This window comes from Larus michahellis, chromosome 1, assembly GCF_964199755.1.
Source record: "Larus michahellis chromosome 1, bLarMic1.1, whole genome shotgun sequence".
Taxonomy (NCBI): Eukaryota; Metazoa; Chordata; class Aves; order Charadriiformes; family Laridae; genus Larus; species Larus michahellis.
In genome coordinates this window covers 148,648,762-148,664,074 of record NC_133896.1, presented here as the reverse complement: position 1 = coordinate 148,664,074, position 15,313 = coordinate 148,648,762, and the positions used below count along the sequence as shown (strand labels likewise).

Here is a 15,313-nt window from a genome sequence, read left to right as displayed (position 1 = left end):
AATTAATATAAAATCACAGTTGAGGAGAGTCATGCAAATTTCATAAGTGCTAACAGGGTTAAATATAATCCCTTTACTAGCTGTGCTGCAAAGTCATCCCACCAGCTGGTCTGCAGCTGCATTTGTTTTTACTTTTGTAACTGTTTGGGGTTTTGGTTTGTTTTTTTTTTTTCCCTTTTGGTCAGAGGCCAAAGTTAAACACAGGAAAACAGATGAAGTGAGAACGCCTTATATGAATCATCTTCCAAACTACTGGAAAAGACCAAGACAGGATTGCCCTGTGTAATTCTGATCTGCGAAGAAAATCCATGATCCACCAAGAGTTAAAGCTTACTACATGTTCACTCCCTCCCCATCCCAAGTGATATATTTTCTTTAACTGTGACACGATGCTAATCTTGGCTTGGTGAAAGAAAGAGGAATCCAAAGGGAACTGACTAATGGACTCCATTAGGAATGCAATGCACAGCTAAAGAGGGAAACAAATGGGTAAGTGCTTTATGTTTACATGGGAAAAAGGCAAACACGATATTTCTACCCAGACACTGAGTGAGAACAGAATACCCATGCTCTATTTCTTGCTAAAGCAATTCCTCAAATACTGACAAGCTCAGTCTGAACGGGCCAAAGCCACCTTACCACGATACCACTTCCTAACCTTGGTTTTATGCAATAACTGTGGCCTTCCTTGTAAAAGGTGTTTTGAGGCTTGGCCTTCTGGTTGCTCCTGGACAGATACAAAACCAAGTTCACCCCCTTTTTGGTACCCACACTCACCATTTCAGAATCTATTTTATGTGCTGGACACAGGTTTCTACAAAGAACATAGGGATGCCTAATGCAGTTTCTGCAATGAAAAAAATGCTTCCTGAGCAAGTAACTCTTATGTGTATAACCTGTGACCTGCTCCCCCCCTCCCCCCCCAAAAAAAAACGGGGGGGGGGGGCGCGCAAGACAGAAACCACTAATAAGAAAGCTGATCCCAAATACAGTAGGTATCCCATGCATGTATGTGACCGGCCTGAACACCAGCATCATACAACCTGAGGTTTACAAAATAGAGTTCACACACTTTTGCAACCTAAGCATCCTCTGGGTCCAAAGTCATCTGTCTTTCCTGTCATTCAGCTTCCTCCAGCAGGTTCCTACATAGCAACCAGTTTTGCTACTGAAGAATTGGTGTCAAGCAGTACCCTGGGAGAGTGTAAACTAAGGTCTGGACAGAAGAAGCTCCCAGTTAAGCCTCTGGAAGTGTTGGGTTGGGTTGCTGGGGTTTTTTTTGTTTGTTTTTTTTTTTTTTTTTCCTTCTCCAGACCTTTCACTCCCCCTGTGAATTCACTCAGTTTACAGATGAGGAAAACTGAAATTTCTGCTATGAACAACATTCTTTCAATAGCCTTGTTTGCCAATGGTATATTGCAGGGGAAAAAAACCCCTCACTTTCGGGTTGTTACTGATGCATAGAAAGCTGCACTAAAGATTCACAACAACATTTTGCTGAATATAAGTCACAAACTTCCAGCACTCCTTTTCCCTCATACAGGTGGTAGGTAGTACAGAGAAGATCCAGCTGGCTTGTGGTACAGTACACAGGAGCTGAAATCAGATTAGCAAATTTCGTCTTTGATTCTAAGCAAGTCCAGGGACCAAAATTTGGTATCAGTTATTGAACACAGAAGCCAAGAGGATTATCTCTGGGTCGGTCTTAGGGAGGACTGTTTACACCATAGCATGTTAGAAGCGAGCACGTTGGGCAGGTGGGGGAAGAGGAAAGCATATTAAATAGAGTGTATTAGTAGATTTGGGAAGGTTTTTGATACCTTATATATATACATACCACAAAAATTTGAACGCTGCAGTATTACACCCAACACCACAGAATATTTTTCATGGGCATTACTTGAGTATTATAAATGCATTACTGACTTGACAGCTACGAGAGAAAGGTTTTATCCATGCACGGTGCTTCTGCAATTCTTTATTGTCTCGGTTATAAAATAAGATCAGCCTAATAGAGAAGTTATGTAATTACTTACTCCTTGTAAGACTTGAAAGCTGTCATTAGTAGGTGGAGGATCCTGATCTGGGTCAACCCCAACCCTACAGAAACATTAGGAAAACAAAGCAAGTGGTGTTACTGAGGGTTGCAAATGCTGTAAGTTTGGCAGAATGCATTTTAAAAGCACTCTAAGCACCCAGCAAAGCTGCATTCAGAGAGGTTATAAGAATAGTTTGAGGAAGAGCTGTCTGTTATTCCCCTGCAGTTACATAGCTATGAACAAGACACTTTTTCACTCAAGCAGCAACTACCTGTAGATAACAGCTTTAACTCCATGCCGGCATCAACTTTAACTGCTTACCTGTGTTGCCAATTCTTTTGGGACACTGGCAAATACTATTTTTGGTTTAAAAGGTGAACCATGGGTGACATCCTCTCCAGTGGAGAACATCCCTTATGTCCCGCAGCATGAAACCAGAGACTAAGGATAAGCCCAGCCTAAATATTTGACACAGCAAATAACTTAGCTGCCTGATAGGCCTGAGAATGGCTCAAATATATGATTTTAAAAAGCCCCACCTCACCCCAAGTTTTAACACACTGCTCGAAGCAACAAAAATACTTTATAAAGACTCACAATATTAATTTGCTGCAAGTTTCATTCACCTAACACCACCGAGACACAGTGTATGAGCAAGAAGTCTGTCTAGTCCAGCCTCCCACCTGAGAGAGGGAGAGTCTGTATCGTGAGATGGTGGATGATTACAGAAGAGTATGTTAATAAGAAACAGTCCACTCACTTTTGCACAGCTAGAAAGCATCCAATTACTGAACCATCCTTTCACATAGCGCTCCTATCCAAGATGGGTATTTAATCCTTGTAATTACATTCAAGTTTTTCTGGTCTGTTTTGGGGGTAGCTATTTGTTAAGATTAGACTCTTGTAGTTTTAAATCCTATTCATGCCTTAATTGCAGTGCCCTCTTGTAGACCTCCAACATCAAACGTTAACTAAGATTGTCAGTCTCAAACACATTGTGCTTCAGGCCTACCATGTTGCATAATAAGGGTAGGAAAATGGACACAGTAACAAAAACATGTTGTCTGAAATGGCTAACTTCTCAATTTCCCCTCTCTTGGAAGGGACTGAGCTGGTTTAGTGTGACTTCTTTGTTACCTAGACTTTGGGTCAGCTATTTCTAGCCATGGTGTTTATGCAACATCCCTGAGGATCACCAGAAATCAACAGAACCTTGCTGGTAAAACCATATAATTTGTGTGTCTCAGAGACAGCGCTTGCATAAGGCAAGCGGTGATCCAGACATGATTTACCTTCAGGCACAGAAGACGGCACAGATTAAACTAAAAGGGAACAGCTTCAAAAAACTTGCAGGGCAGCACCTTCTAATAGAACATTAGAAGAAAAAAAGTAGGCATTGAACTAAAGCTTTAAGTCGTCTTTGTGGACCCATGGCCAATCTAAGGCCTCAAATCAGGGAAAATCCAGAAGGTCACCTGCAGAACAGAACAGAAGACAGCCTGCAGCAGCCTCATACAGGGCTAGTGCTGACCCAGTCCTCTGCTTGGATTTTTTTCCTGAGCCTCTTTTCTTTCCTCATCCTTCCCTTTTTCCACATGCAGAGTCATCTCAACCCCTAGGCACATTTGGCCCGGGAATTCATTGGCAGCTTCAAGACTAAAAAGCTTCACCAGTCTAAGGGCACGCCGGACAGGCAGATTGGGTACTGGATTGTAACACAGGCTAGAATAAAAAGCCACACACAAGAGCTCTGAAAGGTTACAAGGGCTTAGATGTTACTGCTTAGGCTATTACTAAGCAATGAAGACATAAGAAGGGTTTTCTGCACACAAACTAGTTACCTAATGAAGCCTCACGCAGAAAGCTGACAAGCAATGTCAGAAAACCCACTCAGTATGGCGCTATATATAAGATTGTGCATTCCTTTATAAATACACATAAAAATAAAAGATGTGTGGCTTTTCAAAGCTGCACATTGGGGAGGTTCAACGCACTATGCACAGCAACCATTGCTCATGTTAGCTGTGCAGCTGGCAGCATGAACGGGGAATTCAAGAAGCTTGTTCCAGAAGATGAACATAGCTTGCATTCCCTAAATAGCTTTAACTCACTGAGCCACCTATTCACTTCACAGTACATAACAAAACCAAACAATTCCGAATGTCTCAGCTTTTACTTGACTTACAAGGTTGTGCATTTTTGGGGAGGATTTTAACTGCCCTTAGGCAGGGGAAGGGGGCTTAGTAGAAGACCGAAGCAAGATGACTATACTGTTCAGTGAAAAGTCATAATACATCACAGGCCAGGTGTTTGGGTTCACTGTTGTGCTGAAGAGGAAAAGAGAGCTTTTCTATATTAAAATGGTTCAACTTTTAGAAAAAAATTCTTACTACAGATGCTTCTTTCAATATTGAAATAGTATATTGACACAGGCTCGTCCATTTCAAATTTTTTTTTCAAAGTTATTCTTCAGGTGAAATTATATTTTGATTATTTCTAATTACTACTTTCCCATAAATCACTTTTTTTTTTTTCCCATTCATGTGTCAAAGCATGTTCCTCAATTCGCAGACTAACACGAAATACATTATTATTCTGAATTCCCACAACTACTTTTTGTGTCTTTCAACCAGCATACTGTGTCTCTTATCCTCTACTCTAGCATGAATTGTATAGGAAGCTTTTTTTTTGTAGCAAGTCTGCCTGTTTTCAAGGTATATACACACTGGTCTCATGACAAGCATCACGTTTTTGCAGGCCCTCCTCTCAAATTTTTTAAGAAAGTCTCATCTTTATCACCTGAAACAAAACATTACCAAAAACCAGTCAAGTGTCTCCCAACCTCCTTTACAGTGAAGAGAAGCACAGAAGACATGGAGTTACTTCATCCTTACTTAACTACTTCCATAATTAAAAGTACAAGCAAAGCCGATGCATGTATGTCTTCCAACATAATTTTTTTTTTCTGGTGGTTAAAGGAAAAAAAATCCATTTCACATCTTTAAGCACAGTTAAAAAGCTTCCTGCAATTTAGATGTTCTGTAAAGGCCAATAGCAGTTCTTATTTATTTAACCAGCTTTTAAATTAAGAGAAAATGTTACTGGATTGATTTACTCAGATTCTGTCTCAGAGATCAGGGGCATGGAGAGGGTAGCCTTGCTAATGACTATGGTGTTTTGCTCAAACCCCCCTCGCAGAAAGGCAGATGAGCAAGCTCTGGTTGAAAACGGTGTTTTTTTGAAGATGCACAGTCTATGTCATGGGGACCAAGGGGCACATCAGCTGCAGGACAGCCAAGGCCAGGGCAGTGCAGATGCCAGCAAGCATCTCCATTTTCCACTCCACTCTTTCTGAAAGCCCATTGCAGCAGTTGTGTGTGAATTCCCTGAGGGTGCACAGCAGCAATTCAAATAAGTGATTCTTAAAAGGCAAATGTCCGATGAAGAATACGAGTAGTCTTTCAGCTATAACAATGCATGTATACCCCAAAACTTGAACAATCCATCTATTTCCCCCATTGGCATCAATTCAGTACTTGATAGATACCTTAATAGTTCAGTACAGACAGTTACTAGCATATATAGTTCAGTGATCTTTATTTCTGCCTTGGCAAGTTTACTGGAATCTGTAGACAAGACTATGCTACAGTAAAAATTAATCCAGTTTAAGTATATTTTTTCACTCCTCCGCAATTGAAATATTTTTTTGTTTTTAAGGCATAAAAGGCTTTTCACGCTTTAAGAGCTCTGTAATAGCAAAGGGACTATCATTGAGCTCCTAACGGTTAATACCAAAGCGCGGTTTTTTTCTACTCTTAACTGACTCCTGACCTTCTTGGTCTTTATTCTGCAGCTACAACTCCAGTATCACATGTAGGAGAGCAGTTACTCAGATTTGATCCCTGAAATGCTTAGCCCTGAAATTCTAATCAATTTAAACAGTGTGGTAGAAAAATGGTTGGCACGCAAAACATGGAACACAGTGGAAACTAAATGTATGGAAAGGAATGGTAAAAAAAGCAGATAGAACTACTTCAAGTTCTCTACTATGTCATGTTAAAATGGGTGGAACCATTTCTTCTGATGCTTCAAAAACCTTTCCAAGGCCCTGCAACACAAACAAACTTGTTGATGACAAGTTACCAAAATACCACGCTTTATTACATTTTAGCATATGTAATTACTGTGCAACGGCCAAGAACGACTGTAATATGTAATAGTTCTCAGATTCTCTGTACAAGCTAATGTACTGCATCTCTCCTAAATTTAGTAGTTGGCTGTGAACCTTCAAGTGTGACAAGATACATGAGGAACTTACCATTGCCCCATCCCAAAGAGTTTTCTTTACGTAAATATTCTGTATATATATATATACACACACACAGAGACATATACACATTCCCCTACAGATGCCAGTTAGAGATTTATTTCATTTTTATTTCTCTCTCTATCCATGTATCAGTTCTAGAAACCATCAACCGGCGAAGATTAGGATTCTGGTTTATCTCCACTTTTGTTAGCATCTTCCTATAAAGCAATGTGATAACCCTCAGTTTTTAAAATACATCCCCAAAGAGGCTGGGCTAAATCACCTGTGACATCCCTTCCAACCTGAACAGTTGTACAAAATACCCCAAGGAATGCTTAAGAATACCTGTGTGATTGAGAATCATAGGATCGCACCCATGATTTCTCAGCTTCCAAGTCTTCCCAGACCACAGATGCTAGTTTTGCTTCGTTAATTACCCATACACAGAGTTAAAGCATGTGGTGTTTTGTGGTTGGTTTTTTTTTGTTTGTTTTTGTTTTGGGTTTTTTTTAAGCTGAAGACATGATGCATGATCCACACTCAGCTCAGAAGAAGAGAACAGACTCAGAATGGAGGAACATCTACGGCACTCCGCAGAGGAGGAGAAGCAGCAGCAGCATGCCATAGTACAGAAAAAGACCACACACTTAGTGTTATAAAGATGAAGAAAGCCAAGCACCGGGTTAATTTGGTATCAAGGAAAGCACAGTGTCACCTGAAATACAGCCAGCGGCTTTCACTCATCTCTTCCACCGATGGAACACGGTCACCAACTCTGGTACAGTACAAGAATGCAATGTGAGTAACAAAATGCTCATGAGATGGTAGCTTTATAGAGCTCCCTAGCAAAACAAAGCAAACCAACAAAAAAAGCCCTATCCAATCAAAAAAGACAAACCACACAAGAATAAGAATGGCAGAACAATGACAAGGTGATGAAAAATCATAAAAATTAACAAAAATTAACAGCAGCAGCACTTTATGATTGAGATGTCCTGTAACATTTTCATTCATTCAGATTCAGGTTGGCAAGACACCTGTCTTGTCATGGCAGGCTACTTCCCCAAGAAAATTTGATTCAATAGCCCTCAAGAGAGCTGCTACACAGAGACAGAGTTGATCTAAGACAATTCCTACCACTTCGGACCTACACAGGGTCTAAAAGAGAAAAAGTCATTAGACAAAGTAGTCACAGGAAGTTATGCATGTATGAAAGAGGTCATCGATACCACCTAGTTTCAGAGTGGTCCAAAACAACTGGTAACATGTACTAAATCACTCCACTGGTTTAACTAACAACTGACTAACAATCTTTAGCATAATTAATCTCCAGTCACAGCAGAGTACGTTTTTACTCCTTGCTTTGCCTTTTTCAATTGTACTTTAAAAAAAACCCACCACAAGTGAAAGCGTGTTTGGCTTCTAATATTTTCCATGTAAATTCCTTAGCAGCTTATGGATCGTGTTGGTTTTTTTCTCCCTAATTTTTCAGTGAAGGCATGCTACATGAACTCTATATCACTTATGTGAAATAAATGCCCAGATGATCAGTGGCCCAGAGGCCTCACTCTACAAAGAGAAGGTGTACACATCCTGATTGCAGACTGATATCTTGACCAACCAAATATTTAAGGCTACAGCTTGCTCTAAGAAGAGCACACACTCATCTGATCCTTGAAGGCCAAGGTAAATACCAAACTTTGGATAGATCTGTTTTGGATTCCTGGTTCAATAGCTCTTCTCCCATATCAACATACACTCCAGGTCAAAGCACTCTGCTGCAAAAGGCCAACACTGAGACGGCTCTGCATATGCAGCAAAAACCAAAATTAAAAAACTGCTCAATAAATTCCCTTCTATGACTTCTTTCTCTTTGCTGTATCTTTGCCAAGTGTGTATACTGAAGTTTTCCCAGATGTCTATAATGAGTGCAGCATTTTTGGAAAATTTTAGCCCTTTTGGAAGAGTTCAACTGTTTCTCAGAAGATGGCTGAGGAAGAAGATAATTCCCACCACCCTATTAAAAAAGTTAAATAAATAAATAAATCCCAATCACTAAAAAACCCTGGAATTAGGAAAAGTTATTTCAGGTTGGGTTTAGGGTGCCTTTGGGTATTCCTTTACTTGACCTAACCAAGATAATGACTGCTGAAACTGCCTGCCGAGGCTTGCCAGAGGTTGGCAGTTAAACTCATATCACCCATGTGCTCTAGATATATCTCAACCCAGCTCCTACGGGGCCTGGGCCTTCCCCACACTTTTTCTCTCTGGTGTGAATTACTATGTTTCAGAGCACGAGAACAGAGATAGGGAAGCATCTCCCACGCTTATTTCCAGACATCCAAAAGAGAAGGTAATCTGTTTCCTACCAAGGGAAAAACCCAGAGGGGTGCAGCTGGAGGTTCGGAGGCTGCAGGGCACCTCCATTAAGAGAGGTTCAAGACTGATGATGAGAAACTAGAGATTGGGAAAGAAGGAGGAAGACGGGAGAAACGTGACAGGGAAAGACAACTGGGGAAAACAGCACAGAAAGAGATACGGTGAAAGGAACGAGAGGGCAAGGGACAGTGCCTGTGTCTGTGCATCTGCTCTTCCAGGGCAGCAGAGTGCAGCTAGAAGGCAGTGGAGGATCTAAGTTGTAGAGTAATGGAAACAGGCTGCAAAACAGAAGGATGTAATCTCCTATCAGACAACCCTCCGCTCCAGTCCAGAACACAGCACAGGGCTAGTAACAACACTCGCCTCCTGCCATCGCAGCACACCAAGCCATCGTAGTTAAGAAATGCACATTTTATTGTTGGACCACCCTGGGTAAGACAGTGGAGTATAACCTGAGACTGCCACCAAGCTATCATTTTTACCACCATCCCAGATAGTTAGGTAGGTCACATAACAGCTATGTGAGAGGTAGGGTTTCCAGATTTCTTTTTCAGTTTGTTCATTTAAAGAAAAAAAAAAGAAAAAAAATCACTAAATAGAAATCTCTTAAAAAGACTGTATTTGCAAAGTCAGACATAAGGCAGTAAATATCTAAGTTGACATTGTGTGTCCAACTTCTAACGTTCACGGTAGAAAGATACCTAAAATATTTTAAATTGAAAGTTGTAATGCTCTAAGATTTAGAAAAATGTTGCTATGCATAACTCGAATTACTCCATTAAAATAAACAGAAACTTCCTTATTTGAAGCACATTATGAAAGAGAGGAAGGCATTAATCTACATGTTGCTTCATTCAACATGAAAAGAATCAGGTCAATAACCTCTAATGAAAAATGGAAAACAGTGTTTTGCAATACAAATGCTAGGACTTCCCTTTTGTTCCTGTGACAGATAAATGAAACAATAAGTCAGCTACTTTTCTGAAAAGAGGAACTTTGCCAGTGGTTTTGATTTACAGGGCTCTCGAGTTTGCTGAAATTGTTAAAACTTCAGACAGGAAATTGTCTCTTTGTTTTAGTCTCAAAAGATGAGACTATATTTTTAATATCCAAGTCATTTAGTTTCTAAAAAAAAATAAATAAATAATCTACTGCTAGAAAAGTATAACTGTTTACCACTCACATGCTTCGATTCATCTCACTGATAGACAGCCAAGAAATACAAACGCATGACATCATGGCTTTAAATCCAGTCTCTGGTGCTAATTTTTAAGTTGCTTAGCATCAAGTGGCAGAAACCAAAAGCATCTAAAGATCCCATTATTTTTGTACTCTGATTTTGCTATCATGACCTCACTTTCCCAGCCAGTTAAGCAGTAAACTGAAGTTAAGTCTCTGCTACAAACCATAGGTCCTCTGCTTAGCTGTACATTTAAGCCTAATCAGTGGATCCTGGTACACTGGTAACATACCCTGTCTGGAAAGATACCTGCTCTTCTGATTACTTGAGACATTGAGACATTTCTCAAGAGGAACAAGAGGAGGCAGAGGGTATTTCTGCCTATTTTCCTCCTTATACTGCCTTTTACTTTACCAAAACTTAATTTTCGTGTTACCCTCTCCATTCCTCACCTACTTTTAATACATTTCACATCATGGGAGAGAAGGGACCACCAGAAATTAACAACAAATCATGCATCCCAATTGCTGTGCAATTAATGGTGTGGCCAGAGGCATGTGCTTCTGCCTCCGAGCCACAGCAAAGCAATTCTGGACCCTTGTGTAGGCATTGCCCCATGTGTGCACGCAACTGCCTCCCCATGAACATATTGGTATCAAGCCAGGCTGAGAGTCTTGGTTGGAGTCAGCTCTGCGGTGCAATTCTACTTAAATTGTGCAGGCACAACCTTAAATAAGACCCTTTGGTGTTGACGTCTTAGCTCCTCTGACTTGCCCAGTACAACAGACATGCGCCTGCAGTTCCTAGGGAAGAAGCTCAGCCCATCGCAGCCCACAGGAACTATTGAAGGGGCCACCCAAAAACCCCACTGATGGGCGGACCTGTACCCACAGGATTACAGTAATGCCACTGCGCCACACAGTGACCAGGCAAGCTAAACCAGCTAAAGGGCCTGACAGCTTGGTCGACTCTTTGTTAAAGCAGGCCCTTGTCTTCTCCTCACCTCCACATTGCAGCAAAGCCAACTACTTCCTGAGGACTTTGTAATGGCTGAGTGGCTTTCCATCTTTTCTTCCACAAAGGCCAAAGTCAACCAGGATACAACTGGGGTGAACTTCACACCAGAGCGGACTTTAGGGAGTCCACACAAATCCTGACATTGAAGTCCAACACACAAATGGCATTAGTTTCCTATGTCCCTTCACTTAATCTAGGAAGCAAACCACCTTTTATCTTTTAAGCACTTTTCTGTTAAATAAGCCTGAATGGGGGCACTAATTTCCAGCCTCTTGCAATCTAACCTAAAGGGCAAGTGCCAAGACTCAGGAAGCATCCCAGGCCACCCCAGGGACAAGCTACCTACTGTACGACCTCAGGACTGCATCAGCACTATACACTGTGCTGCTGAGCGAGGCACTGGGACAGCATCTGATCTTCATCTTCTCCTGCCTCCCTCTTCCACTGGGTAGAAAGCGATGGAAAAAGAGAAAAGCAACATATTTCTAATATTCAGCTGGAAACTTAAGTTGTCCCTCTCCAAAATCTTTAAGGTCTGACAGGACTTCTTGCTTTCCAGCAGAAAGGGCTCTATCACAGAGGGTACTTTAGCGAGTTTCTAATTCTCCATCAGCTGCACACGGCTGCCACCTCCTGGCACAAATCTGATTTCATGCGGTCTCAAGAAGTGCAGTCTCCATCAGTACCAGAGCAGTGCCTATCAAGGCAGGTGTAGGCAGACCCATGCAGTTCTCTAGAATACTTCCTATGTAGAGTTCCCTTATTTGCATGATGTCCTTCCCTTAAAATGGAAGTTAACCATTTATTTTCTGTCAACCATGCCAAACAAATGACAGTTAAAATTACTGCTTACTTGCAAAGAGGGGTAAATCTCCCAAAAAACTACAGCTAAACACTCCAAACTATGGTTTGGCCAACTGTCTTTTGGCAGCTACTCCTCGGGATGGTATCATAGGTTTTCCAGCTGTTCTGTGTTGTTGGCCCCATTAATGATTTTTGCAAGTATAACTGACTCAAACAGCAAGCCTGGAATTGTTGCAGTGTTAGCCCTTTCTCCCTTCAGGAGCAGCTCATCAGCCAGGCTCATGGAGTCTCATTACTAAACCAGACTAGTCCTGCTAAAGGAGTAAGTGGATGCTTCCGCGAACTGCTTCCTAGGCTCAATGAAAGGAATAAAGAAAAAAAAAAAAGCTGCTACCCCAGAACTAGTTTCCAGTTGGCAGGAGCTAGACCACATGCTAGAATTCAGTCCTGTCCTACTTCTGACAACTGAAGGAGCCCTGTGGCAGAAGTAGTGGTTGACTGCACTCAGAAACTGCCTTCTGATACTGTCAGGCTGGACACAATTCCTCTTCACTTAGTTGTTCAGCAGTGCATCCTGTTCCTTGCTGGATGACAGGGTTTGAAGGAAATACCCAGCTACGCTCCTTCAACAAAAGAGGTGCAGGCAGCAGGGCAGAAGGCTCAGGATGCCAGCACCTATGATTGAGAGCTGTTCGAGTCAGTTTTGTTGACCCTGTTGCAGCCATGCTTCAGAAGATGCTTTGGAATCCACTCAAGTGGAGATCAGACAAGGGACATCCTCACAACAGCAGAGGCTGCAGGCAGATCTTGGCAGACTTTGCCCAGCCATGGCAAGCAGACCACAAGCAGCATTCTTACCTGCATACTGCTGGCCAGAACTCAGCTCCTGCTCCCTTGTACCCGACACCTCAGACAGTCTATGCACGCTGCTGGTTACACAGACACTGTGCCTGCTCTGCTTGCGGAGATGTATTAGTACAGATGCTCCTTATATACCGCCATCAGACAGAAGTCTCCTTTTGTTGTCAGAGATGCCAAATGGAAGGCTGCACATGGCACCTATTCCAGGTACCCCATTACACAGCTCTCATGTGGGAACAGAAACCAATCAGGCTGGGCTTAAAAATTTCATTATGATGTGATATGTCACAATCATTAACGCCACAACTGCACTGGAAACTGGTTTTGTTGTTGACTTCACAGCAGGTGTTGCATTACCTGTTGTTAGCGACATGACCTTCAGAGAGCCTGACTACATGAAAGTGATGCTACTTTCTGGTGTGCTAGACAAACATCTGGAACTTGCATTTAAAGACTGTTTTAAAGAACAGAAACGGATTCAATTTGGCACCAAAAAAAAAAAAATAAAATAAGGAAACCATGATTTCCCAACGTTTGCTGTTAGTCAGAGCTGAGATACTGTAAATCACTGCTGTAATGCCTGTCTCTGTCTGGAAGCATGCTACCTTCAATGAGAAAAGTTCACAAGCATTTCTCACAGTTCTATCCATTTTTTATTGCCAACCTAGAAAGCACCTGCTACCTATTGCCACAAGCAGTTCACTTAAATTCTCTAAAAGCAGGACCAGATCCCTAAGAACGATCAGTTCTTCCAGAGACTGAAACTGGTTTTATCTAGGATTGTTTTTCCCTATCCGATCAGAAGACAATGGGATACAAATTCTGGTTAGCACAATTAGAAAGTAAGAACACGTAAGCTTTCAAGTGCCAAAGAGCATAAATAATTTACATATGAAAGACACACTGAAGGGTTTATACAGTGGCTGTTGTTTTAATTGCACTCTATTTACCTTCGCCCCCCACCACTGCCAAAACTTTTGCAACATGACAACATATGTGGTCTTTAACAATGATTGATTCACGATTCTCTAGCACTTCTGTTGATAAGTATCCTCAAACATGAATGTACTTGCAGTCCAAAAACTACTAAATATTGGCCAGAATTTAAAGACAAACATCTATAATCATGCCACTTACCATTTTCACAGGTCTCCTCAAGACAGGAAGAAACACACCTAGAAGACTAGCAGGATCCCTTTTATCTAGTTGATTAGATGACATCAGGTTTGCTTGGATAGATGTTTAAAGTGCACTCAGTTTAGTACCACCCACTAAAGACTCCATTTAACTTAAAAAAACAAAACAGTGCCATTACCAAGAGCCAAAAGACAGGGAAATGTCTTACTATAATAGGAAGAAAAGTTTATATGGGACTAAATAGATTAATTCTTTCTTTCCAATATAGGGACTGCTGTATCAGGCAACACTATTCCATATCCTACTGGGCTGACATGGACCTACATACCTACTTGCAGATCACCAGAAAGCTTTAGTTAGGTTAAATCCCAGCAGCATCAGTACATGTTCTTCACCAGCCTGCACTAGCACCTTCCTCTAAAAAACATAATATTCTAAATACCTAGAACACCTCTAGCAAGCATCAAACAAATTCTGTAGAACTATGCCCTATTAGCACAGTTGCCGCTTGAAGAGTGAAGTTTCCCCAGCATACAGTTGCATACTGACCTGATGTTCAGCCATGAGAGCATGGGAGTTGTACCTCCACCGACAATCCACACAGTGAAAAAGACGATGAGGAGAGTTGTTGAGAACATCATTTGATGGGAGTAAGTAGCGGTATCTCGTATAGCCAGAGCAAACGCCATGGCTCCCCTGAGACCTATGCAAAAGAATGAAATAACAGAGCTTCAGAAGTGCAGCTGTGCCTATTTATAAACACAGCATCTTTCCTTGCTCCTTTCCTGACACACAGGCACAAAGTGACAGGCAGAAAGCACTGGGCTCTGCCAAGTTTTAATTATCTCAGTTTCCCTGACAAATTATGCTCTGGGATGAGTTAGAACATCATTTGTTCTGGTAGTTTTCTGTAACTTATAGAATCCACAAGTGCTAAGAAAAGGTCTATGATAAGGGTGGTGAGGCACTGGAACAGGTTGCCCAGGGAAGTTGTGGATGCCCCATCCCTGTAAGTGTTCAAGGCCAGGCTGGATGAGGCTTTGAGCAGCCTGGTCTAGTGGGAGGTGTCCCTGCCCAGGGCAGGGGGGTTGGAACTAGGTGATCTTTAAGGTCCCTTCCAACCCAAACCATTCTGTGACTCTGTGTGTAAATATTTCCAGAAACTAACAGGAAAGAAATGCAGAAACAAGTTGTGGACAACAGCAAAACGTATTACAAAAATCAAGCAGCTCCCTGGATCCAAATGAAAATGCACAGATTTTCAGTTGATTCCATAACTGAAGTGTGAGTTCTTGATATGAAATTGTTATCAGCTGCAAAAATATTCTAGTTAATAACATATTCACAGGCAGACTATGTTCCCCCCCCACTTCATGAAACTCCACTAGCAAGGACAAGCCGTGGCATGTGGCCATCTGCAGACTTCTTTAGTAGGGGAAACACAGGATGGTTAAGGTAGAAAGGGACCTCTACAAGCCATCTGGTCCAACTCTCCTGCTGAAGCAGGGTCACCTGGAGCAGGTTGCCCAGGACCACATCCAGACGACTTTAGAATATCTCCAAGCACGGAGATGTCGCAACCTCTCT

At 41.7% G+C, this 15,313-nt stretch overlaps 1 protein-coding gene across 2 annotated transcripts in view; it reads right to left on the bottom strand.

Annotated features, from left to right (window-relative positions):
• The window catches only part of SLC9A7 (solute carrier family 9 member A7), a 73,191-nt gene that overhangs the window by 12,532 nt on the left and 45,346 nt on the right, over positions 1 to 15,313 (bottom strand). The window contains exons 12-14 of one of the 2 annotated variants that reach the window (XM_074607953.1): positions 14,276 to 14,429; positions 7,064 to 7,123; positions 2,037 to 2,100 (exon numbers count right to left, since the gene is read on the bottom strand). In XM_074607953.1, coding sequence (XP_074464054.1) covers positions 2,037 to 2,100; positions 7,064 to 7,123; positions 14,276 to 14,429 — 278 coding nt within the window. The remainder of the gene's footprint in view (positions 1 to 2,036; positions 2,101 to 7,063; positions 7,124 to 14,275; positions 14,430 to 15,313) is intronic. The other variant, XM_074607943.1, reaches the window with a different exon arrangement.